General features: G+C 40.9%; 1 protein-coding gene across 3 annotated transcripts in view; it reads right to left on the minus strand.

The window, feature by feature from the left end:
- Positions 1-5,713: 5,713 nt before the first annotated feature.
- Positions 5,714-25,540, minus strand: part of UXS1 (UDP-glucuronate decarboxylase 1) — a 41,504-nt gene continuing 21,677 nt past the window's right edge. For 2 of the 3 annotated variants that reach the window (XM_083173996.1, XM_083173995.1), the window contains exons 7-16: positions 24,601-24,705; positions 24,363-24,422; positions 23,200-23,321; positions 20,668-20,787; positions 16,007-16,050; positions 11,406-11,466; positions 10,800-10,857; positions 8,013-8,116; positions 6,531-6,642; positions 5,714-6,427 (exon numbers count right to left, since the gene is read on the minus strand). In XM_083173996.1, coding sequence (XP_083030122.1) covers positions 6,396-6,427; positions 6,531-6,642; positions 8,013-8,116; positions 10,800-10,857; positions 11,406-11,466; positions 16,007-16,050; positions 20,668-20,787; positions 23,200-23,321; positions 24,363-24,422; positions 24,601-24,705 — 818 coding nt within the window. In that variant the 3' untranslated portion in view covers positions 5,714-6,395. The remainder of the gene's footprint in view (positions 6,428-6,530; positions 6,643-8,012; positions 8,117-10,799; positions 10,858-11,405; positions 11,467-16,006; positions 16,051-20,667; positions 20,788-23,199; positions 23,322-24,362; positions 24,423-24,600; positions 24,706-25,540) is intronic. The other variant, XM_083173997.1, reaches the window with a different exon arrangement.

The raw sequence follows: 25,540 nt of genomic DNA on the forward strand, positions 1-25,540 counted from the left end.
TGAAGTATTCAATATGCCGCCGCTATTCCGACAGGGGAAAGAGTGGCGGCTCCTTAATCAATGCTGTCTTTAGCGACAACATTGAAGCGGGATCACTGCAGAACGGGCCTGACTTTAGAAGCGGTTGGGCCTGTTCTGCCGATAATGTCGCGATCCTGGCCGCAGATTGACAATCCATGGCCGTTTTTGTGGCCACGCCCCATTTGTACCGAGCTGACCGCAAACGGGCCAGGATCACGGCTGTCGGGAGGGATCGACAGCCGTGATCCTAGATTGAATACCCCCCTAAGACCTACAGCTAAAGTTGCTGTGAGCCATCCTAAAAGTATAAGCTAAAAATGCTCAGAGCGACAGGTTCTTTTAGTATAAATAAATACAAATAGACAAGTCAATTAAAGTTTAGTTAAATAGTTAAATATTGCACCCAAAATGTGTGTGTCGCTGTGAGTGGCGCTGGCATTTTTAACGGATAGTTTTAAGATTTCTCACAGCAACATTGGCACTCAAAGGGTTAAATAATACAACTGAAAAGGCACATTGGTTTAATTCAGTACAGTTTTACATTATTATTATAATGATTATAATATTCCAACAAAGTTAAGCAAGCAAATAATTTTGCTGCCACTGGACAAAAACTGTACCCTAATTTCCAGATTTCCTTATAAACTAGCAACAGGCATATACTGTAAAGCTAAAGATCCACCCGGAACCACATAGGGTGGTATTCAATGAGGCTGATTCGCCAGGTTTTTATGGCGATTTTGTGCTGTAAGGCGAATTTTTGACTAAAACGGTGAATCACCCTATTCAATGACCAGATGGCGAATACATTTCAAGGTTTTTTTCGCCATGATTCACTGAGTAGCAATCGCTATCTTTTTATGGTGAAGTGGAATGTGAACTTTTAAAATAAAGTGTTTTGTTTTTTACAATTGGTGTCAAAAAATCAGGAATTTTATTCTGAGGAGGGGCATGCTATTTTTATTCATGTGCTGTAAGCACATGAATATATATTTAATTTAAAAAATATATATTTTTTTTTTTACACAGACCAGCCAGCAGGGGGGCCGGGGCCGAGCCGCTCATTAGATATTCATATATTCACTTCACCCGATCATTACATATGCATGATCGGGTGTAGTGAATATACCCGGTCCCCTGCTGGCACCCCCCGGGGGGGGCAGCCTGTGCTGCCTGGCACCCGGGGAGCCCACCTCCCCCCCACAAACGTTCTGGGGCAGGCAGGGAGACTTCCATCTCCCTGCCTGCCACCGTCCTCAGGCTCCCTGCGGCGTCCACCGCAGGAGCTCAAATTCGCCGGTCAGGGGCAGCGAGCCCCTGACTCGTTGAATACTGGAGCCGGCGAGGCTCCGGAACGCGGCGGGCAGTGGCGAATGTGCAGCGAATCCTAAACAGGATTCGCTGCACGTCGTCAGTATTCTCATTGAATACTGCCCATAGAAGAAAGGGTACATACCTAATGTTCAGTAACTGAAAAAGCAAAAACAGTAAAAAAAAAAAAAAGACAATCAGCAGTACAGTGATAGAAAAATTGAAACATTTGTTAAAAAAGGACAGACTGTTCAACAGATTTACTGTATCGCGTATGTATGGGGTTATTTTAAAGCGCTCTTGTACAAAATGTACAAAATGAAACAGTTAATTGCAAATATAGCAATCCAGCTAAGGAAATACTAGCAATGTATGTATCCTAGTCTAATGGGACTTACACATGGGGATATGTGCTGATGAGCACCCCGTTTAGGATTCGCTGCACATCTGCAGTGTTCCGGAGGGCTGGAGCATTCGCTGACAGCCTCCCTCTCACCCTATTCAACGCCGCAGGAGCTCGCTGCCCCTGATGGCGATTTTGTTCACCTCAGGGAGCCGGACGGCGGCAGGCAGGGAGATGGAAGCCTCCCTGCCTGTGCCGGAATGTGTGTGGGGGGAGGGGGGCTCCCACGGACACAGGCAGTACAAGCTGTCCCCTAGGGAGAGCTGGCAGGGGCACTGTGGAGGGAGCCGTTGCACTGGTCCCGCTCATGTATATGTAATGAGCGGGACCAGTGTAAAGTGAATATCTAATGAGCGGCTCCCTGCCCCCTGCTGGCGAATGTGTAAAAAGAAATATGAAAAATATATTCATGTGTTGCAAGCACATGAATAAAAATAGCATGCCCCTTCACAGAATAAAATTACTGATTTTTTTACACCCCCCCAAAAAAAAAAAAACACCTTTATTTTAAAACCTCACATCCCAGTTCACCTTAAAAAGATGTTGAATGCAAAATGGTGAAGCATGGCGAAAATCATGCTGAAAGCAGTTCTCCATCCTAGCACTGAATACACTCTCGGCGAATCCCAGTGAAAACCCCATTGAAATACACCAGCGAATTGCAGCGAGCATAAAACGGAGAACTGGCCGGCATTCACTGTTCGCTTTCGGCGAACAGTGAACATTGAAAAGGGTGAATCATATTTTCAGGGGAAAAGATTCACTGCAAGGAGTGAAAACAGACCGATTCGCCGAAAAAACCCCCGGTGAATCGGGAGCAATGAATACTGCCATAGTGGAATTGCTTAGAAAATGCCCCTAAATCGCTTTGTGTTGACCTCATGAGGATCAAGTAGGGTTCATGTTTTCATAAGGTCAAAAAAGGCAGACTAGATGGGCTAAGTGGTTCTGATCTGTGGTCACATTCTACGTTTCTATAGGCCTTATTCTAGTTCACTCTTAGAGGCAAATTCCTTCTTAGCTGGACAAAACTATGTGCACTGCAGGGGGCAGATGTAACTTGTGCAGAGATATTTAGCTTTGGGTGAGTTATTTTGTTTCTGTGCAGGGAAAATACTGACTACTTTATTTTCACACTGCAATATACAGTTATGCCCAAGTACATCGTGGCTGCGTTGCGCATAAAGTGCGCCATGCAAATCGCGCCTGGATCGCGCCTGCTCCTTGCGCTATAGTCCCGTTATAGATCGCGTTATAACGTAACGTAATCTTGTAAATGTAACCTGCACTTACACTCATTGACCACCAGATGTCACTTTTCCCAAACAGTACAGCGCATGCGTAAAAATCTCTTCTACAAAACAGTGGCCGCCACGACTTTTCACTACGGATTTTGTCCTTACTTTACGGACAGAGTGTTTTGTATTTATTCGCAGAAGCAGCTACGTACGGTCATTTATGTAATTGGTACAGAAGCCATGCTAACCTTTGCTATTGCTAGATGACTACTTAAAACATTATTGGAGGACCTACAGTATCATACTTTACACTACGGATTTTGTCCTTACTTTACGGACAGAGTTATTTTCTTTTATTCGCAGCCGCAGTGACTTACTGTATGGTCATGAACTGTATGTGATTGGTGCAGAAGCCATGCTAACCATCTGCTGCAGTAAAATCACAGGCAATAGTGGCCTAGCGGGTAGAGGCACGGCTTCACTAGTAGTTCGATCCTCAGTTGGTTACATTATATTTTTATTTTTTAAACGTTCTTTTTTTTTTTTAAACCAATACAGGTACTGTAGTTACAGTAGTTGGTGCTTATCAAATTCTTTCGGACTTTTCCACAAACAAAAATTCACAATGGCAGGCCTCCATGTACACGATAGTTAATACCCATACTGTACATACTGCGCTACAGAGAACGTTTTTTTTTTCGCAAAATAGATTTAGCTTTTCAGGTAAAATTCCTTGCCTTGAGGACCGTGTTTCGGGATTAAATTCGCTAACCATTGCTAACCAGCCACTTTTCACTACGGATCTTGTCCTTACTTTACGGACAGAGTGTTAGTACAGTATTTATTCGCAGAAGCAGCTACGTACAGTCATTTATGTAATTGGTACAGAAGCCATGCTAACCTTTGCTATTGCTAGATGACTACTTAAAACATTACTGGAGGACCTACAGTATCATACTTTACACTACGGATTTTGTCCTTACTTTACGGACAGAGTTATTTTCTTTTATTCGCAGCCGCAGTGACATACTGTATGGTCATGAACTGTATGTGATTGGTGCAGAAGCCATGCTAACCATCTGCCAGCAGTAAAATCACAGGCAATAGTGGCCTAGCGGGTAGAGGCACGCCTTCACTATCTCAGTATCAGTAGTTCGATCCTCAGTTGGTTACATTATATTTTTATTTTTTAAACGTTCTTTTTTTTTTTAAACCAATACAGGTACTGTAGTTACAGTAGTTGGTGCTTATCAAATTCTTTCGGACTTTTCCACAAACAAAAATTCACAATGGCAGGCATCCATGTACACGATAGTTAATACCCATACTGTACATACAGTACAGAGCTACAGAGAACGTTTTTTTTCCGCAACAATAGATTTCTCCAAACTCAGACACAGACCGACACCTCAGACAATAAGATGTTGATTGCAGTCATATGTTAATTGCAGTCTGCCTTTTTGTTTCGCTGGTAATTGTACATACTGTAATTCAAATGCACCTATCAGCTTCATGAAGGATTTCCTTTGTCTCTGCCAGCATAAATTCAGCTACAGATACTAAAATTGTCAAACTATCCAGTTTGTAGTTCTCACTTTAAAGAAAAACCCCACCCACATCTAATTATCTCTGCACATGTTACATCTGCCCCACCTGCAGTGCACATGGCTTTGTCCATCTTAAGGTGCGTACACATGGGGGGGGGGGGGGGGGGGGGGAGATATATTGCTTGCAATATATTGCTCAGTGTCTCCTTTTCATCAGCGACCAGAGATGGTCGCTGATGAAAAGGAACCTCTGCTGGGGGAGCCGCAGAGGTAATTAGCTGGTCGCAGGAGCAAGCTCCTGCGACCAGCGATTACAATGGGGCAGAAAACGGGAGCGGGCACACTTCCATCACTGGCAATATAGTCGCCTGCGACCATATTCCCAGCGATTATAGCCCCCATCGCCCCCGTGTGTACACAGCATAAGAATGATTTTGTCAAAAAGAATGAACTAGAATAACCCCCTATGTTTCATTTGCAAAATCACATCATTACACACAGATATGTGAACACGGCATCCCTAAAGCACCATAAACACTAAGCAATACTACAAATTATTTTGCTCATTTTGGCCCTTGTGAGCGATATCATTTGTACTATCACTTAGTGTGTATGCTCAACATAGTTATCGATGCGTGCTCCTGCTGGTCATTAACAATATTGCTCAGTGTGTATGCACTGTACCATTCACCTGGTAGTTTAAGGGAAATTGTTAACAATATCATCAATGATAAAATCTAGTGTGAATGGAGCTTACGGTCAAAGTGCACAGTTCAATTTGCCCTCCTAGTTTGCCACACACACGGTAAGATTTTTTTAAAACTATATGGCCGTTTGCAAACTATGTTTAAAACCTTACAGTGTGTGGGCATGATCACGATCAAATGTGGTTGCCCCTTGGGTTGTTAATTGAGCCTGCTGATCCCTTCAGCAGGCGGAAAGATGTACAACCTGCCATGAAGGATTTGGCCACATCATAGCATGATGAATGATGTGGCCATGAATTTCAAGGGAAATTGGATAGTGGGTTGGACACAATATCTATCCATGTGTGGGCACCTCTAGTTTGCAATAAGCTTCACTTAGGACAAGTGGTCCTTTTTAATAAAAATAAATATCTGTCTGACAAGGAAAAGCTACTGCAGATATCTTACATGTCTTATTTTAATAAAGTATCATGTTCAACCACCAAAAACTGATAATACTTTATTTTTTATCCAAGAGTACACTTGACAACACAATAATGATTCAAAATATTCTTATTTATAATAGCTGCTTTTAAATTCAAATATACAGCTTGGTGAATCTTCAAGAAAACAAAACAAACATAATATTTAAGTAAAAACAAACAATAAAAAACAAACCAAAAACAACAAAACAAAGAAACCCATAGAGCTCTAACATAATTTTTACACTCTCCAACCTTAGTGACCTGTAGATGGGTCCTATTAAAGTCGACAGTATGTCAAAGCTGATTCTCTGGCAACGCTGCTACCATTTTATGCATAGAATACATTTAATATTTAAAAGTACCCCCACATCTCTTTCTACATATATAAATAAAATTGGCATTTTCTGTTTACATTTGTTGCTTCAGCTTCAAACGAAACCACTTTTCAGACCCGTTGTTCTCGACAGGCTCTGACAATTCTTAGCTGGCCACACCACCGGCTAAGGGGCTAGGGCTGACCTGTCCAGCGACAGTAGTCAAAAACAGTCACAGCAAGATATATAAAATGTGTAGATTTCCATGTATTTCCTACACTACTGTACATAGAAAGACAAATTGAAAAAGTGCAAGGCAATGTTTGCAGTTCAATGTTTTTTTAGGCACATCCATTCCTTTAAAGCAAGCTTCGTAGGGAAATTCCAGTTTTATTCTTCATGATGCCCCTCAGAAGTCTTTTCTTGTAAAGAAACAAAGGGAAAAAGGAGAACAATAATTACATCCTGTAAACCGTCAAAGTAGCCTTCCTTCTTTACGGAGTGTTCAGTTCTGTCGCATTCTACCTTTTTTTATTCTTGCTGGTTTCGGCTTGGGGATATACTGGTTGTTTGCTTGATATTCAAGTTCTTTGCTGAAGTAGTAGATGGTTTTGTTCAAACCTTCCTCTAGTGGAACCTGAGAAGAGAACAGAGGAGAGCAACAGAGGCTGATATTTTATAAGGAGCTAGATCACATATACAGAATGCATATTTCAGTCGATTTGTGGGTGCGCTACATCGCTCCAGCACTTTATGGTGAATGGAATTTGCATAGAAGTGCTTTCTGCCTAATAGGGCAGCGACCAATTTTGAAAACAAAACAAAGATGTTGGACTGCTTCTACAGTATATATATTTTTTTAAGGGATTTCTACAGTGCACAAAGTCAGTACTGCACTTAAGAAATAGTAATTGAACAGACCAGATAAACTTTAGCTACTATAGGAATTCCAGGGGATAGACCAGAAACACAAGTACTTTATAACCAATGTGGTCTAAAAAAAAAACAGTGGACCAAAAATAGCAAAGATTTGAAAACATATATCATATCGTATATATATATACATACATATATCAGAACGACAAAGAGTGTCAAATGAAATAAATGTAAATTAACATACAGGTCCGCAGTGCCTGTATTTATACAGATCATCATAAAACACACAGCCCTAGACCCAATCACATGCATGAGTTTATAAAATATGTCAAACACACTTGGATGTTTTATCAGCATTTCTCTTGTACTTAATGTAGTTTTACAAGCGTTTAGAAAGCAGCAAGCTTGTGAGCAGGGCCCTCCTACCGTTTGACTGTCTGTAAATACCCTGTTTGTTGTATCACTGTCTCCTTTTGTAAAGTGCAATGGAATATGCTGCGCTATATAACAAACTTAATAAATAAATAACTATATTTTGCTCAGGGTGAACCTGGTAAATGATATCGGCCAATCAAAACAAGTTTAAATGCACGTGTGTGCTGATTTGCAGTGACTTTGATAAGCTTCAGCGCAACACAAAGCATGACTGTGCACTGAGTTTTCTAATAGCTTACTGTTAAGGGTTGCATGTACCGTATTTTCTTGTGTAAACGTCACATTCCAAGACAGGGGGCCCTGTTTGTATGTTTGCCTATTAGAAATGACATACTCCTGTATATACAGTACCACTGGGATTGGGAACAGGAGGAGTAGGAAAGCCAGAATACAGGGCAGAGGTGACTTAGCGGGTAGAGGGGATGCAGTACAGAGGGGGCACAGGGCAGAGGGGATATAGGCTTTCTGCAGACAGTAAAGTCCAGCATAACTACAGCACCCTTCCTAAATGCTGCAGATAGACCAATCAATTTTGTACACTTAAAATACTCAGGCACTAACACAAGAAAATATGGTATGGTTACATTGCCTTATATGCAATAGGTGAACGAGAACAGAAAGTGTTGCAGCAATTTCATTTCTTAACATTCAGTTATAAGGATTCAAATAAAACGGTTTATCTCCATATATACTTACCACAGGTTCCCAACCAAGCAAGAGCTTGGCTTTCCGGATATCTGGTTTTCTTCTTTGTGGGTCATCCTGGGCTTCTGAAAGAAAGTGGATTTCTCCACCACTCCCTGCAAGGAAAACAACAGACTGTAATTATGTATAACATTTGCAGGAGTGCTGAGGGACAATATATCTACACTTGTCAACTGCATTATATTCAGATAAACAATTCACAGGGATTAAACATTCTGAATAAAAACACTACTTTAGAGGCTTTTTCAATTGCAAGTCTGCTTTCAGAAGTTCTAATAATGGGGTATACATTAGGATTAACTTTTGCATACACATTTATTTAGCTTTCCCACACTTCATAGGATGTTACTTGTGACAGCACTTGTGCCTGGAACTTCACTATTAATGGGTTGAAGAAAACTGGACTCCTACTCTGAGCTTGGAAATCAGGTTCCAATTCCTTGTTGATTTGCTCTGGATCAAGCAAGTTAGCAAGCAAGATGCTGTTAAGCAGAATTAGTACCACTCTGATCTGGTTCATCCTTCCTATTTGTTCCACACGTGAATTTACTGCATTGGTTCAGTTCAATCAAATGAAGACCACAAGAAAAAAATGAATGTGAAATAATAACAGGTGTGTTCCTTTAGACTTGCCCTTTTTTTAATCCATTTGATTTAAACTAGCCAGCTCTGACATATACACATTCAATATGTATTTAGTAGTCTTAACAAATTGTGCCAACCTGTAGTCCATGGTAGGGATGGGACATCGAAAGAAAACATCGATCAAATGATGTTTTTCAACATTGGTTGCAAAACATCATTTAGACCTAAACATTGGTACTGTGAACCCGATGTTAACCGATGTTTCGATATTTTTTAAATAAACTGGTTACCAAAGCATTTTATACACTAATAAGCTTCTGAAATGATAAATAATCTCTCTATTAAGTTTATCTTGTTGGAGGCTTACAGTTATACACACACAAACAATGGATATATGATTCATGTTTTGTGGTAAATCAAATTTGTTACTGAAGGAAAAAAACATGAAGCATTAACTATCAAACCTTTATTGCAACAACTCACAATCTGCTATTTTTACCTAGATTTTTAACTGTAGCAACAGGCTAATAACTTATGTTGATCATAGAAAATAACAAAAAAAACTGTACACACAGTGCAACATAGAACATACTACATAGAACAATCACATAGTACATTGAAAAAAAACTCTTTGTAGCAAAATAGGAATCTACTATTGAGGTACATAAATTATGGGCCTCACAATACAGGTGGATAAAACAAAATAAAAACTGGGAGGGGAATAACAGAACTTGGGGAAGGGGAGACTCCAGTCCAGCATACTTTCAAACTGGCCCCCAAATTTTCCCAAAAGCTGCAGTCAGCCATCATAGCAACCAGTGAGTCACTAACAGCACCAGTTGCAGTGAGGCAGGGGTGGGGCTGTCCTGTGTGCTGCTGCTGAATGGCTGGCCAGACCAGTGGTCTTTCACTGTCAGCTACCAACCACAGCAGCAGCACACAGCCACACACACATATGAAAGCCCAGCCAGCAGTGATACTGTCATGTTTGTTAATGTTTTTTTTTATCAGTCTCTTAAGTTTTTAATGAATATAAATCAAGGAGAGAGTGAGCTGGCTGCAAACACAAAAGAAAAAACATTGGAAGATTGAGAAAAACATCGGGGGTAGAAATCTTGCGATGGTGATGAAACATTGGATCCTCAACATTGCAGGGTTAAACATCGAACATTGGAACCATAAATCCGATGTTACCGATGAAACATCATATGATTACCCATCCCTAGTCCATGGGGGCCATGACACTTCCATACTGTACCAGAAACAGTAGTTCTATATGTCCCTGGCCTAATGAGCTTAGACTCTAGGAGGTGTGGGTTACAATGGATACGTAAAGAAATTAATATACTGAATACAGCATCACATCCTTCTGATTATTTGGTATCCTATTGCATGCTCCCCCTAATGTGGAGTGTGACAAGGGTTTTATTTGAATACGTTTATGGATATTTATCAGGGCCAGATTTAATTGTAAGACCACCCCAAGGCACCACTTTTTTTGCCCCCACCTAATATTAATATATTATATTCACATATACACACACATACACACACACACACCTCTATCACAGAGCATAAGATTTAAATTCAGGCTTATCCAACCCTCCATGTCAGCTAGTTAAAACAGGGAGGAGAGGGAGGGCATCCACATTTCTCTCTCCTCCGCCTGCAAACGGATATGCCTGGGTTATGTGGCTCTGAATGTCGGAACTCCGCCTCCACCTTCCCTGCAGCCAAGGATCTGTAGGCTACCGATGAACATCATCTTAAAAGTGAACCGTTGCAGACCAGCTGTCATTGAGAACAAAGCCGCAGATTCGCAGTGGGACCATTCAGAGAGGGAGGCCTGGGAATACGTACCCCCAGGGGCCACCCTTTAATCTGGCTCTGCTGCTGCCTCTAGTCCATTCCACTCCCACTGCTCTTCCTCGCTGTCAGGTTGGCTCTTCCACCCCTGCAACCCCTGCTTCCAGCAAATCGCGACCTGTGAGGGGAGGGGCTTGCGGGAAATGCAGCCCTGATATTTATATGAGCAGTGATGAACTTACATTTTTGTATATATTCTTTTCCCTATTAGCTGCTATGAGAAGGGCTTTAATTAAAATCCCGAAGGTATCCATGTAATTATGCACTTCATGATTACACATCTAAAACAATAATTGGCAGGATATCTCAAGGGCAAAAAGAACTCACCAACAAGGTGTTTAATTAATCTTGCAAATTCCAGGATTGTATGCTCTTCTGGGTTCCCCTGTGGAAGAAATGAAAGTACATTACAGCTTTAATTGAAAACTGCAATTATTAACTTATCCGCTGCTAAAATGACTGCATGTAAAAGATTTAAAAGTTGTGATCTTTCCTGGAAATATTTTCAAGTTGTACTATATTTTTATATATTTATTTTAACTCTACATGTTTTTTTCCCCCCTCCAAAATAAAAATGGAGATAACGGAATTGTATTCAAAAACTTTTATACTGTAAGAACTTCTACACAATTTAATTATTTACATGTTATATTTGCCTTTAATCAGTTAGGCAAAATCTACATGTAACGTGTGACTCTCACACGGTATAGTCTGTCTTCAGTACCATTAAAGCTACACATCATCCAACCCTGTAGTCAAACTGCTTAAGATGGTAAATAAAATAAGCAAGCGGAAAACAAACAGGAATAAATGTGAAATATTTACATAGTGTTTATTTGTACAGCAAAGCCCTACCTGGCAAGCGCTTAAGCAGGACTTGTCACACTAATTTATGGAAACTTAACAGCAGGAAAGAAATCTATGAGTACTCACCAGATTCACAGGGCTGCTGACATTGCTGTTCATTAAACCTACAAGTCCATTCACCAAGTCACTGGAACAGAAGAGACAGTAGGATTTATTGCATCTAACTCACATGCACACTGTTAGAATGGTTAACATATTACATTTATTTCATAAAAGCGCATTCGATGTGCACTACCACAGCCAGCAAGGATTAACATGTTTTTTTTTTGTTAGTAGGAAGGAAGATCTTTAAAATACTGCATCTACAGATTTTTGCCACTATACAGTATAAATAAATGGTAATTAGAATAATTCTTGATAGATCACTCAAAAATGTGGCCATTTATGTCATAGGGCTAAGATCCTGACAGAGGAAGCCGTGGCACTCAGCTGACAGAGCAAACTGGTGACACTCCTTTTTCTGCTTCCTGGTCAAATGGTTTAGTTGTGGGGAAAGCTTCAAGCTTAACACCCTGCAATGACATTATAGTCAGCTAATTAGTTGGTAGAATCAAACATGTTAGTTGGAACCACCATATCAGGCCTTTTCTAGATCTTGAGCAAATGTCAGAGCATCGATTGCTCCCACATACTGACCAATTATCATAGGAACATATTGTTCCACTGCTCCAGTAGGTACATACAGGCAGTACAATCTGTTGCCAGGGAGTTAATAATTGCTTTAGATTAATTATGTGCTCCTGATCATGAATATACCAGCCTTATTTTTTAATTGGCTCTAGTTTTTAAGATATGCATACGTCTCCTCACAGTGCTAGTGAGGAGATATAGGGCAGTATTCAATGAGAAAAGTTCTCCGTGTTTTGTGGAGAATTTGTGCTTTTTTCGCCTTGGACGGGGCATTTTGCTCTCCAAAAGCGAGCAACCCTATTTAATGTGAAATGTTCTCCGTCTTTCTAAGTGATTTTCGCCGTCTCTCTCCGTGTAGAAATTCTCCATCTTTTGATGGAGAGCTGGAATGTGAACTTTTAATCTAAAAGGGTTTTGTATTTTGGTGTCAAAAAATCAGGAATTTTTTTCTGTGAAGGGGCATGTGATTTTTATTCATGTGCTTATAGCACATGAATATATATTTAATTTAAAAAAAAAATATTTTTTTAAATTTTTTTTTTCTTTTTTTTTACACAGTGCAGCCAGCAGGGGGCCGGAGCGCTCGAGCCGCTCATTAGATATTCATATATTCACTGCACCCGTATGCACGTTCGGGTGCAGTGAATACTGGGTCCCCCGCTGGCTATAGGGGGGGGCAGCCTGTGCTGCCTGGGTCCCAGGGGGGCCCCCTACCCTCACATATGTTCTGTGGCATCCAGGGAGACTTTAATCTCCCTGGATGCCACGTCCCACGGCTCCCTGTCAGCTCCCTGCCGCGGACGCTCGTCCGCTGCAGGGGTTAAGACTCGCCGCGAGTGGCGGCGAGTCTTAAAAACGTTGAATAGTGGGAGCAGGAGTGGCAGCGAGCCCTCCGGAACACGGAGAGTGCATGGAGAGCAAAATCAAACGCTCTCCATGCACGGAGAACTCCATCATTGAATACTGCCCATAATTGTGCAGCATCTCAAACGTCACTACTAGCCACTTTACCACAAATACATCTCTCAAGTGGCTGCTTGTTTTTCCTGTTGAGCTGCCAAGTGTGATTGTACATCCTCTGAAGTTTCGAGGCTTATCTTCTTTACTAAAACTTTATCGTCTGCTGATCCGCTCTGTCAGCCAAGTCCAAATTACAACAACATACACCAGGGTTGCCTACCTGACCCTCTCCATGAGGGAGAAAATGCTCTGTTCCTGGGCTTCCCTGGTAATATATGGATTACAATCACATGTAAGGAGTGAAGTAATTGATAAGAAAGGTGTTTCACCACAGGTGATGGCAATCATAAATTGCCAGGGAAGGCCAGGAACAGAACATTTTTTCCCTGAAGGAGAGGGGGTCAGGTAGGCAACCCTAATGTACACTCTCTCTGAGGAAGCCACTGACGCTGACCGCAGGTGGGGAAAAGCGTTAGAGGTGATAAAGCCATACAGCTAGCTGCAGAACTACTTTTTACAAAACTGGCATTTCAGTACAGAGCATCGCTTGGACCCATGGACTATTAAAATAGCTGCTATACTGGTTACAAGCACCAGCAGCTGGGAGTAGGGTGGCCAATCCCGGGATCAGCGGGATCCCGGTATTTGGCCCAAAAAGTGAGCAGTCTAATGCTGAGCAGTGTCTGAGCACCCGCTGAGACGCTGCCTGGCTGTTCCCGAATCCCGACCCCGGCGGGTGGCCTGCGTATCGTGACAGTAGAGTTCACGCTGCGCAGGCCACACTGCCCGCTCTGATGCAGCCCCTTCTTGTCCGCATGCCCGCCTCTTCTCCTCTGCCCGCCTGCCTCTTCTCCGGCAGCTGTCTGCTAAGGAGGAGGTGAATGTGCCCGGAGGCACCCTGCACCTCCGAACCCACTCCACTCCCGGGGATGTGTATGACATGCCGAACACAACTAGGGATGCCAATCCCGGGATTGAAAAAATGCCCCGGGATTGGCATCCCTAGCTGGGAGACATGGAAAGCTGATACCCACATAAAGGTCTTTGTGATAGAAAACAGATACCTGTATTGGTCTGGCCAGACTGAATTTTATATTGATCTCAGAAAAACTAACAATACTTACCAATTTAACAATATTTTTAAGCATTGTGTAATTAGACAGTACTAAAAACAGCCAATAGGTGACATTTGTAACATAATTAGCAATACGACAAATAGAGGGCTGTTTTTCTAACAGATTGTGATGATGATGTCTTATCACTGTACAGTACTGAAATTATATATATATATATATATATATATATATATATATATATATATATATATATATATATATATATATATATATATATATAGCAATGCGGTCCGGCACTCGCTCCAATGTGGCAACTGCCCCGGTGCCCATCCAGTCGGTAGGACAGTTGAAGAAAAAGACTGGCACTCAGAGGTCTTAGTACAAAACGTGTATTCACAACAAGTGGAAAACATCCAACGTCTCGGGGCTGCGCCCCTTTGTCAAGGTGTATGTGGTAACCACATACACCTTGACAAAGGGGCGCAGCCCCGAAACTTCAGTCGGCACTCACTGGCTTTCTCGAATAAATAAAACACCTGGAGTTGAACTGGAACAGACTTGTGTCCAGGTGTTTTATTTCTTTGAGGAAGCCATCTATGCACAACTATTCTGATCTTTGAAAAATCCAGAAATCCTAGTTCTGCAAGTAGGTGAGAGCTCAGGGAAGGGTGCTGGGGCGGCATCTTTTGGTTTTGGGTGGGTGGGGAGTGTTCATGGTGCCTCACAGGTTGTTTTTTTAGCTGAGAATAGACGCGGGAGAGACACGTATGCTGCAATATGCCATAAGGGTGAGAATAGGCAGGTTAGCATTAGCCGGGAGCCCGGCATCCTGAGTCTCAGGTGACAATAGGCTGCCAAACATGCAAGCAGGGCCACGTCTGGCTTCGCCACTTTTGAAACACAGGGTTAACAAGAGCATTTACAGTAAGGCTGCCCGGCTCCATAACAGAATGAACAATCAGGCTGACACTGCATACCCCTATGCAGAATAGGTCTGTCAAATGGGTTAGGATTCATTCCTGAATTAAGCCCTTGTTTCCGATCAAAGAATACAATACTTTGAACTTTTCCTCGTAGTTGTAATATTTCTGCAATATCGCCAATGCAAAGTAACCCCCACATATCCAGAAATCACTTCCATTGAAAAACAGCTATTTAATATTTAGCAGATAATTCTGTATCCTTTTTCCCCCCATCAAAGTTAAAGCTATTTGAGGGCAATTGGGAGAAAAACATGAAAAATGTAATGAGATTTACCATATCCTCAAAAATTTAGAACGGTTTGGGCCAGATCTCCTCTGGTAGTAGGAGAGCCAATCAGTGCTGAGGGCGTATGGAAGAGATGCTATGACTAGCAGAAAAAAACAGAAATGCGTGTTTGTGGAAATGTAGAATGTACTGTAGAAAGTATTTATACAGATTGGTCACTAGAGTGCAGCAAACACCATGTATTGCTGATATTTCTGCACACAAAAAACTAACTCCAGACAGCTTTTCTTATAATGACAGGAGGTAAAAAATAAAATAAAAATCCACGCATGTGCTTTTGCCCTAATAATGTTGATTTCATTGTATGCGATGTTCTAACCTCTGCAGGCACGTGCAGCTACATGTCGCATTCTGGTACTTTCAGAGTAGTGGATTTTTGGCTGCCCTGAATCCATGAATCGGGGGCGAGTCTGCTGCCATTTCTACAGCATGCGGGGATTAGTTTACTGAAGTGACCACATAGTGTCTGAATGCCATTGTCTTAATTTACAATTTGTACTGTAATCTGCCTTGCTTATATGTGTGATTTTTTGTGTTTCTATAATGCAGGGCGGATGCCAGTGTAGAACAAACATGCAGGAAATGGTGCTCCATAAGAAATTACAACTAATATTATACTTCATCACAAAGTAAGCCTCTGTGGTAAAATATGTAAGTGTGGTAGGAGCAGGGCCCTCACCGGTGCTTACGTATTGTAATGAAATGGACTGTCCTGCCAACATAAAAACTCACCTGACGTACTGAAAGGCTCTGGTTTGAGATCCTGAACCATAGACCTATAAAGGAAAACAGTCAGTTAAGGCTTTATTGGTCACTCAGCAATCATATTTATGTGGTTCTATCAGTACAAGTCTGATAGAACCACAGGGAAGCAACATGAATATTGCTCATAGCCTTTTACACAATAACACCCTGAACAGAATATAGCAATGCCAATATTATTTCCTAAATCTGTATTTAAAAATATCAAATCAGTTTAGAATTTTAACTTGGTAGCTAAAGCACCAATTAATTTGACCAAACATCTACAGCACCAATAAAATACAAATATTATCGGGTGAACCAAAACTTTGTTATTTTATGAATTCCTGCATAAATCATTTCTAGTCAGGAGTGGTCATTAGAGAGCTAAATGAAGAAAGGTAGTACATGAAAGTTTTCAGGTGCCAGATACAGACAGATAAAGCACCAATCAGCATAACTACAGTGGAGGCAGCCATTTTTAGCTATTCTCCACACAGTGCTGTCTAAGTGTCCTGAGATGTCAGGATGCAGTCCACAAAGAGAGGTACATTTATAGTCAGCAGAAATGATAAAACAAGTGGACAAATATATTCAGTATAATGGCACAGGGAGAGGTTTGAAGCCGACACTTAAAAGTAACAACGGTGACAATGAAAGATATATGAGAAAGCAAAAGGGATATTGTTTAACCCTTAGTATGTCCTATGTCTAACATACTAAGTAAGTATTGCAAGGAGATGGTTTGATAAGTCCTTACCTAATATATATAAAACTGGTGTGCTCTGGTGAATGATGTGTCGGGACATAAGAGATTTACTTATAAATCTAGAGGAACCACATTACAAATGGGACAGATGAAATGATTCTAGGCTATCCATAGAGGTGCCACACGATTAATATTGCATATCTCTTTCCTGTATGTACAATGTTAATCTTCAGGAGTGTGACACCTAAAACCGAGATATGTTTTCACTATGATTTTACTCGCGTGTATTAAGATACAAAATAGACCAATCTGTATTCATCTCAAAGTGTGCGATGTTCACAGTTAACTAAGGGGGGTATTCAATGTTAGGCGTGCTCTCGCAGCCATCTCCTGACGGGGGAGGTGGCTGCGGGGCCCTTATTCAATGCTGTCTTCCCCGACAGCATTGAACAGGGGTTTTGTGCAGAACGAGCCCGAGAGCACAAGCTGTCGGGCTCGTTCTGCCGAGAAAAGCCGGAAATAGGCGAGCTCCTCGCCGGAGCTCGTCTATTTTCATCATCAACTCACGGCCACGCCCCCTTCTCGCCGCTCGGCAGCCAGGACATTGAATCCCGACTGCCGAGCTCCAGGCAAGCAAAACGAGAACGGGACAGGGGCACGGCTGTCGAGCTTGCTCGACAGCCGTGCCCCTGACATTGAATACCCCCCTTAATGTGGTTCGGATAAACTAGCTTTATTGCATTCGATAAAAAATTTATGAAAGGTACATTGGATAGTAGGTGTATATGTATATTCAAATATATTCAAATGTTTATGTGGTGTTTAATGTCTGTTCATCACAATGTATTTTTTGAACAAAAAAAAAAAAGGAAAAAAAAAATATATTGCACCCAAAAAAAAGAACAGTCGACGTGAGTGCTGGCATTTTTAGCTGATATTTTGCACCTCTTAGTAACGTTGGCATTCAAAGGTTTAAAAAGGCATACTCTTTTGCAAGAAACGGTTAATATGATGTAATGATTATTAATGTCTAACATTTACAAGGACTATTTCCTGTAAATGGTACAATGATAGTCTTAACTCCTGTCACAGCTATTGGTGTTGATTGGAGCATAACAGGCTCTTTAACTACTTACCTGGCAGCGTCACATGTAATGCGACTGGTGCCAGGAGGGCTTCAGCTGTCAAGGTCACAAATGAAGGGGATTTTTTTATGAAACCTAGATTTTTTTTTAATACTAAGGAAGGGTGTGTGTGTGTGTGTGTGTGTTACTATTTTTAGGCTATATGTCCAGAATATACACCCCCTAAAAACACACTAGACATACAGTATATTTTTTAAATACAATTCTTAAATATATTACTACATTTTTAAATAAAAATCCCAACAATTATTGAGCGGTTTTGTGGGGGAATAAAATTATCAGTTTTCCAGTGGTTAAAAAAACTCAAATTAAATTTAAATGAAAATCCCACAACAGCTGGTGTTTAAAAAATCTAATTACAGTGGGCCTGCATGTACAAGACTATGCTTACTGCAATCATAAGAAACTTCCATGGGTCCCAAATTAGTTCAAAATGTGTCAAAGGACTTAAAAAAGAATAACTTCAGTATTTTTGTTTTTGCTAAAACTTCTGTTTTTGGCTGTATATACATTATTTTACAAACGGTCAGGGCATATGTTATTGAAAGTAACCTCCAAGTTCCAAAAACTGCTGTGCTGGGAGCTTCAGGTAGGAAGCCATTGCAAAAACTTTAGGAAGAGCAACCATGTTTCAGGTGTAGTAGAAATTAATCTGGTCACATACTGTATATGCAGTACTTGCTGAAAAGATTACGGAAAAACTTTGGATGAGCCTCAAAAAATAGGGGGCAATTCAATTAGGTGCGAAAGGTGAGATGTTCCGTTACCGCAGCATTTTTAATGCCGGCAATGGCATCCGAACCCTTCACGGCCTGAGATCAGCTAAATTCACACAAAATTTCTAAGAACTCTTTGGGGCAGGAAGCACTTTTATGTTAAATCATGCAGCCATAAAGTGCGGCTACTGCTGCATGATTAGAGTATAACTGGATTGGCCGCCAAGTCTTTTATTAAACCTTTCTTTTGTTTGTGCTCTCCCCAACCATAATAAACTGTTATGACAATGGGCTCACAGGAGTCTCGGGGGATAACTAATGCTATTTGCACTAAATTGTAACAATAAATAAGGGTACTGTATTAAAGGGAGGTTGCGACAGAGCATTGTGATGTCATCATGATGTCCGCGTGAGGCCAACACGATGTCATCATGTCAGTGTGTTCTCATTGTGATGTCATCATGATGTATTCATGTCAGTGTGGGGTCATCATGATATCACTGTGATGTCATCATTGCAATGTCACTGATGTCATCATTGCAATGTCACTGATGTCATCATGTCACTTCTAGGTCATCATGTCATTTTGATGATGTCATCATGTCACTGTGATATCATGAAGACATCACAATGACAGGATGATATCAGTGCGATATCATCATGTCATTGTTGTCACCGTGATGTCATCATCATGTCACGGTGAGGTCATCATGATCTCTGCATCGTCATGTCAATGTGATGTTACCAGGATGTTAGTGTGATGTCATCTTGATGACCCCATCATCTAGATGTCAAAATGATGTCAGTGTGATGTCACCATGATTTCATTGTGATGTCATCATGGGTATGGGTGATAGGGTTGACAAGGTCGACCACTGAAGTTCGACATGCATCAAGGTCAACACACCTAAAGGTCGACATGGGGTTAGGTCGACATGGTGTTTTTGCCTTTTTTATCCCGAATGTAGACACAGTCGATATGGACATTATAAAAGTGCACCCCATGCGCTCGCCATGCTTCGGGCACTATTTTATTCTCCCACCACACCCTAGCGCAGGGGTTCCCAAACTTTTTTGAATCACGGCGCCCTAGAGCATCAAAATATTTTTAAGGCACCCCTAGGCCAAATGCTTCTTATCGAGAAATTCAGAAAAAAAATATTAAATTAAGTGCATTGTGTTTATAGGTCACAGTTATCTGGTGAGGGACAGGATTTGCTTCTGTTTGTCCACATATATTATGATTGGCAGCCACAAGCACTGGTTTCCCTGTTACATTGACCATAAATAATATGAATTCATCCTGGTCCACCAACCCAAGGCACCCCTGCAAGTGTCCTGAGGCACCGCAGGGTGCCTAGGCACACAGTTTGGGAACCACTGCCCTAGCGGATAAGTAAGGCATGAAATACCTCTTGTCGGCATGTCTGTTCAAAAAAAAAAAAAAAGGGACCTTGTGACTGTAGACATTGCCCTTGTCGATCTAATGTATGCTTCGCCCTAATAACCATGTCAACCTAACCCCATGTCGACCTTCAGTGGTCGATCCAATGAATGTCAACGTAATGACTGTATACTGTTATCATGATGTTATTGTGTTGCCATCTTGATGTCATAAAGATGTCCCCCCCTATGTCATCATGAAGGCATTATGAAGTCATCATGATGTTGTTTTGAAGTTATGTCATTTTTATGTCATAATCATGTTATCGTGATGTTGTTATTTCAAAGTCATGTTAATATCATTGTGATGTGATGTCATTGTCATATTCTTGTGATGTCATCATTGTGTTAATGATTTATCTAGTAATGACACCACTGCAGTACTTTTGCTCACTTCCATTACGGGTCATTATTCTGTATCTATGGACCATTACTATTTACAATTACACTTACTGGCTCAACTGCTTTCAATAACAAAATACTACCAGAAGTTCATGGTGTGTGCACAAACTTTAAGTCTCTACGCAAAGTGGAAAAGAAAGGGAATGCCAAATGCAAGTGTACATGCCATGCAGAGTAACAGGGCTTGGATATGCACAGCTCAATAAGCAGTGAAAGTGGATATTGGCGAATACTTACAGTTAAAGGTTCTCCTTGTAGTGCTTGCAGAACAAAGTTACTGACAACCCTTCCATCATTCATGTGCATACGTGGGCCAAATGTATTAAATATCCGAGCCACTCTGACCTCCACACCTTCCTGTCAACAACAAAGACATCATACATCAATAAAAAGAACATCAGACAGATAATGAGAAATGTACCCAGGCACACATTAGACTAATTAGCTAATTAATTAGCTACTCTGCACAATACAAAAGAACACACATAATAACCACACCATATATCTCTACAAAGGTGCAAATATATTTTTATTTCAGTATGTAGCCTTGTGTTAGCCATGTAAATTAGTGATGTAATATCTCAGCCATTGAATAAAAAGTTTTAGGATATAATTACTTTAACGGAGTGTAATTAAACATGTGTTTCACAGACATCTGCTCTACAATAACAGCAAAAACAGCATGAAAACCCCCCCACAGTGCTTAAATAATTACACTGGCTGAGGAAACAGGACAATACCAGACAATTAATACATGGGACATGTAGTCTGGCAGACTTTCTGTTAATAATCAAACGTCTGCATTTCAGGAGATCAATATCTAAATAGTTAAACATTTTCACAAGGAAACCACTGATTTAGATAGAACATTAAGTTGTAAAAATCAATAGCCCAGTAGAGCCTCCAGTTCCAGTGCAACTGGGAATGGATTGAATCGGTTTCTAATCATGTCACCTTCCCCATCAAGGGAAATATGTGTTTGTCCATGCATGGGGAGGCCAAATAAAACCCCTCCCAAGTCATTTCCGATGTTATTGCTGTAACTTCTTGATGAAGCGAACCTTCATTTGTCTGGCTACATAATATGCAACATTTTAATTACTGGGGAAATTCTGGTTACATAATATGCAAAATGGTCATTACTGTGGGAATACAATACTCCTCAACTCCATGAAAGTCATCTACACAGCCAACGGGGCCATATGAGAGCTGAGGTCTACAAACAACAGGCAAGAACCATTAACAAACTGAAGGCTTCTATACCCCAAGAAAAAAAACTTGATGATGTTAAAAACCAATTAAAAATAAACTTTTCATAACACTTCAATTTTCGGTACTTATGTAGTATCTGGGCTGCCGATTTTTTGATTGTATGCCTTAAGTTAAGGCATACAATCAGATGCGATGCGATGCGATATCGCATCGCATCGCATCCGATATCGCATCCGATATCGGATGCGATGACCCGATTTTTCCATAGGAATCAATGTTAAAATGATTCCTATGGAAAAATGGGTCCTTTTCATACCCCTACTATCCAAGTGGGCATGGAGTTGGATATAAACCTGTGGCGAGCGTAGCGAGCCACCGAGCCCGAAGCGTGGCGAGCGAAGCGAGCCCCGCGAGGGGACGGTATTCGTCCGCTCGCCACGCTTCGGGCTCGGTGGCTCGCTACGCTCGCCACAGGTTTATATCCAACTCCATGCCCACTTGGATAGTAGGGGTATGAAAAGGACCCATTTTTCCCATTGAATTCCATGTTAAAATGGACTCAGTCCATTTTAACATTGATTCCTATGGAAAAATCGGGTCATCGCATCGCATCGCATCGAATCGCATGGTCGCATGCGATGCGATGCGATCTCCCGATCCGACCCGATTTAGAAATCGGCAGCCCAGATACTACATAAGTACCTAATTTTCAATAGCATTTACCTTGACTTTTTTGTTAGCGTTTAAAATCTAGAAGTTTTTTTTGAAGTAGAAACACAAGCTAGCCTACAATGGAATATGTATACATAATAATATAGCCAAAAGACAAATAAAATAGATTGCAGGAACTTTGCAGTAAACCACTGAAAAGCCGCCCAGCCGAACTCTCCCTCCTCGCATCCCCTCAGTACCATGCGAGAACACATCCCCTCGCATTCAGCTGACTGGGAGACAAATCATTTGATAAATCGACGACCATCAAATGATTTATCTCCCCTTCAGAAAAAAGTCAGTCTAAACTGACTTATTTACTTCTGTATTCCCGCCTGCCTTCCCAGGGGAACACCAAGCATTTTTATGGGTACGCCCATAAAATGCTGAGCATTCCCCTGCTTCAGACCAGTTTCTGCCCCCGGCCCTCCCTCCCTGCAATGAACGGCCCGGAGAGTGTGCAACTCGCCAAAGCCGTTTGGGAGCGGGGTTTGTGCATGCTCAGAAATGTGCATGCACAGACACCAACCATCAGGGCTGCGGCCAAATTCGGATTGCTATGAGCGATACTGAACTGGACCCAATATACAAGCATTGCATTTCAAATTAATAAGTGCAGTCTCACAAAGCGGTGGCATTGCATTGCGCTTCACATTACAGCAAGAATGAAACCTGGAGCACCAAGAAGGGATGTGTGGCACAGATGCAGGAAAAGTGTATGAGAACACATCTGTATACACACGCATCTGCAGTAAAGGACTGATATTTACACAAATATACAAAGTCAAAATTTCAGTTCAGCAGAATGTAAAGCATATTGCACTACAGGCACATCTCTCAACCAACCTGCTTCATATAAGCATAACACATTGTTTCAGCCACACGCTTCCCTTCATCATAGCATGCTCGGGGACCAATAGGATTCACATGTCCCCAGTAGTCTTCATTTTGAGGATGTACTTCAGGATCTAAGGGGATTCAAAAAAGGGACATAAAACTTGGATTTCTCTACCTACGTAATAAAAGAGGAGAGGAAGGTCTTCTGTAACAACATTCAAAAATGTGGAATTTTTTATTTTTTTTTCAAAGGTTGACGGTGTTCTGACCTAGAGGACATAGTAGCAATGTTATTTTGAATGTTTAATGTTGTTCAGCCCATTTACGGATATATTTTGTGGATATAAGTGCTATATAAAATTTTTCAGTTCTAAGAAATATCTCTAAAAGGTGTGTACATGCGGTGCCGATCTGGCGGCCACAGATATCTATTCGAAATTGGTGGCCGGCCATCAGGGCCAGGCAGGATGACGGCATCTGCTGGCAGGTCAATTGTTTTTGTATGTTAAAGAAAAAAATAAAAACTTGCTTTTTATAAAAAGAGAAAACAATATAAAAACCACAGTGAAAAATTTTTGGATGAAAAGATTTTAACTTTTCTAAACTAACTGCACTAATAGTGCACAAATTGTTCTACAAATTATTCTCCTCAGGTATTAAAGCTTACAGGTAATATAGATTATGAAAAATATTCTAAATGCTTTCCTTTGTAGTTTGACATAAAGAATGTGTGTTGGAAGTTCTAGAAAAAAAAGTATTTTGACTCTTAAAGCCCCCATCCACTAGAGTGAGGTATCGCACGTGGTACCGCGCAAACGATACCCCGCCAACCCACCCAGCAGCTGCCGGGCAGCAGGATCGCATATGATACATTGTATGTGGTCCTTTGCATACAATGTATTGTATGCCATCCTAGCAAGGGCTATCGGCTGTGATAAATATTCATGGCAGTCCATAGTATCTGCAAATGCGATGCAAGGCGTAGGGGAACATGTCTCATCGCAATAGCAGGAAAAGGACATGCAATGTTGTCACTTTTCATGTGATCCATCATAGCAACGCATCTCCTAAAAAGTGGCCATATTGCACTAGTGGATGGCGGCCTTTAAAAATGTCCATCAGATGTTTACCGTTCCATCAAAAACAAGATCCACAAAACAATTGTCATTTACCTCCATAGACCTCTGAAGTGGAAGCCAGCAGTAGCCGAGCTCCAACACGTTTCGCTAGTCCTAGAAAACAAGAGAATTATTGGTTATAGTCTACAACATATTTTATGCAAAAATAAAAATTCAACAAATGGGAGGAGTGAAGAGCTGCATTTTGAGGAGCCAGATCTAGCTCCAGTATAGACAGCACTGTCTGCAGTTTATTTTACAGAATTTGCAGTCCAGATCGTATAAGACTTACCTAACATATTCAGTGTCCCTATTGTGTTGGTTTTCAGTGTCTTGATAGGATTATACATGTAATTTGGAGGAGATGCAGGTGAAGCCAAGTGGTAAATTTGGTCCACTGTAGGAGAAAAATATTATTATTAATATTATTATAATTTTATTTATAAGGCGCCACAAGTGTTTCGCAGCGCCGTACAGAGGAATAGATATTCACCATTATTCCAAAGACAAATTAAGACACCTTCAATATTTTTACATTGACTCCAACTTCAATAAGCATCTCAAGTTAAGGTATCATTATAAATATTAATAGCATTAACCAATAATCTATTGAGACAAGTGAAAGACAGAAGATGCTTGCATGAAATATAGAAAATTTTCTGTACTATCAACCAGACATCAATCTTTAACTTGTCATGTTTATCAGACTGAGGAAAGCTACCATTCTGATTGGCTGTTATAAATCAGTGAGTCTCTGTTGACTATGCTGAAAGGCATGAAACTCCTTCTGCAGTTCAAAAATTCTTCATAAATTGAAAAAAGGCCACTTTGGTAAGTATTTCTTATGTTTTTGTGAATGTTACATCTGAACTTGAAACAAAGTAATGTGCTGAGAGAAAAAAAATAGTTAGTACTATAAAATACACTCCAATGTAAATAGGGGGGTATTCAATCTGTGATTCCGCTGTCCATAACTCAAGTGTAGGAAACTCAGCAGGTCGGCGAAAAAGGGCCCTGAACTTGAGAATTCGTGGCCGTTTCAGATAAAACAGATCCGACTTGTTGGAAACTGCCTTCAATGCGGTCAGTAATGGCAGTATAGAATAGACTAGGGCGAAAATGGTGACCGGGATTAAATGCCCCCATAATAGTAGAGAAAGAAAAAAAAAGGACATTTCGATTTTTGAAATCGGTTTGGTCAAAAGTTTGAATTTGCAGGACCTAGCGGAATC

This window comes from Crinia signifera, chromosome 2 (genome assembly GCF_055691185.1).
Source record: "Crinia signifera chromosome 2, ASM5569118v1, whole genome shotgun sequence".
Lineage (NCBI taxonomy): Eukaryota > Metazoa > Chordata > Amphibia > Anura > Myobatrachidae > Crinia > Crinia signifera.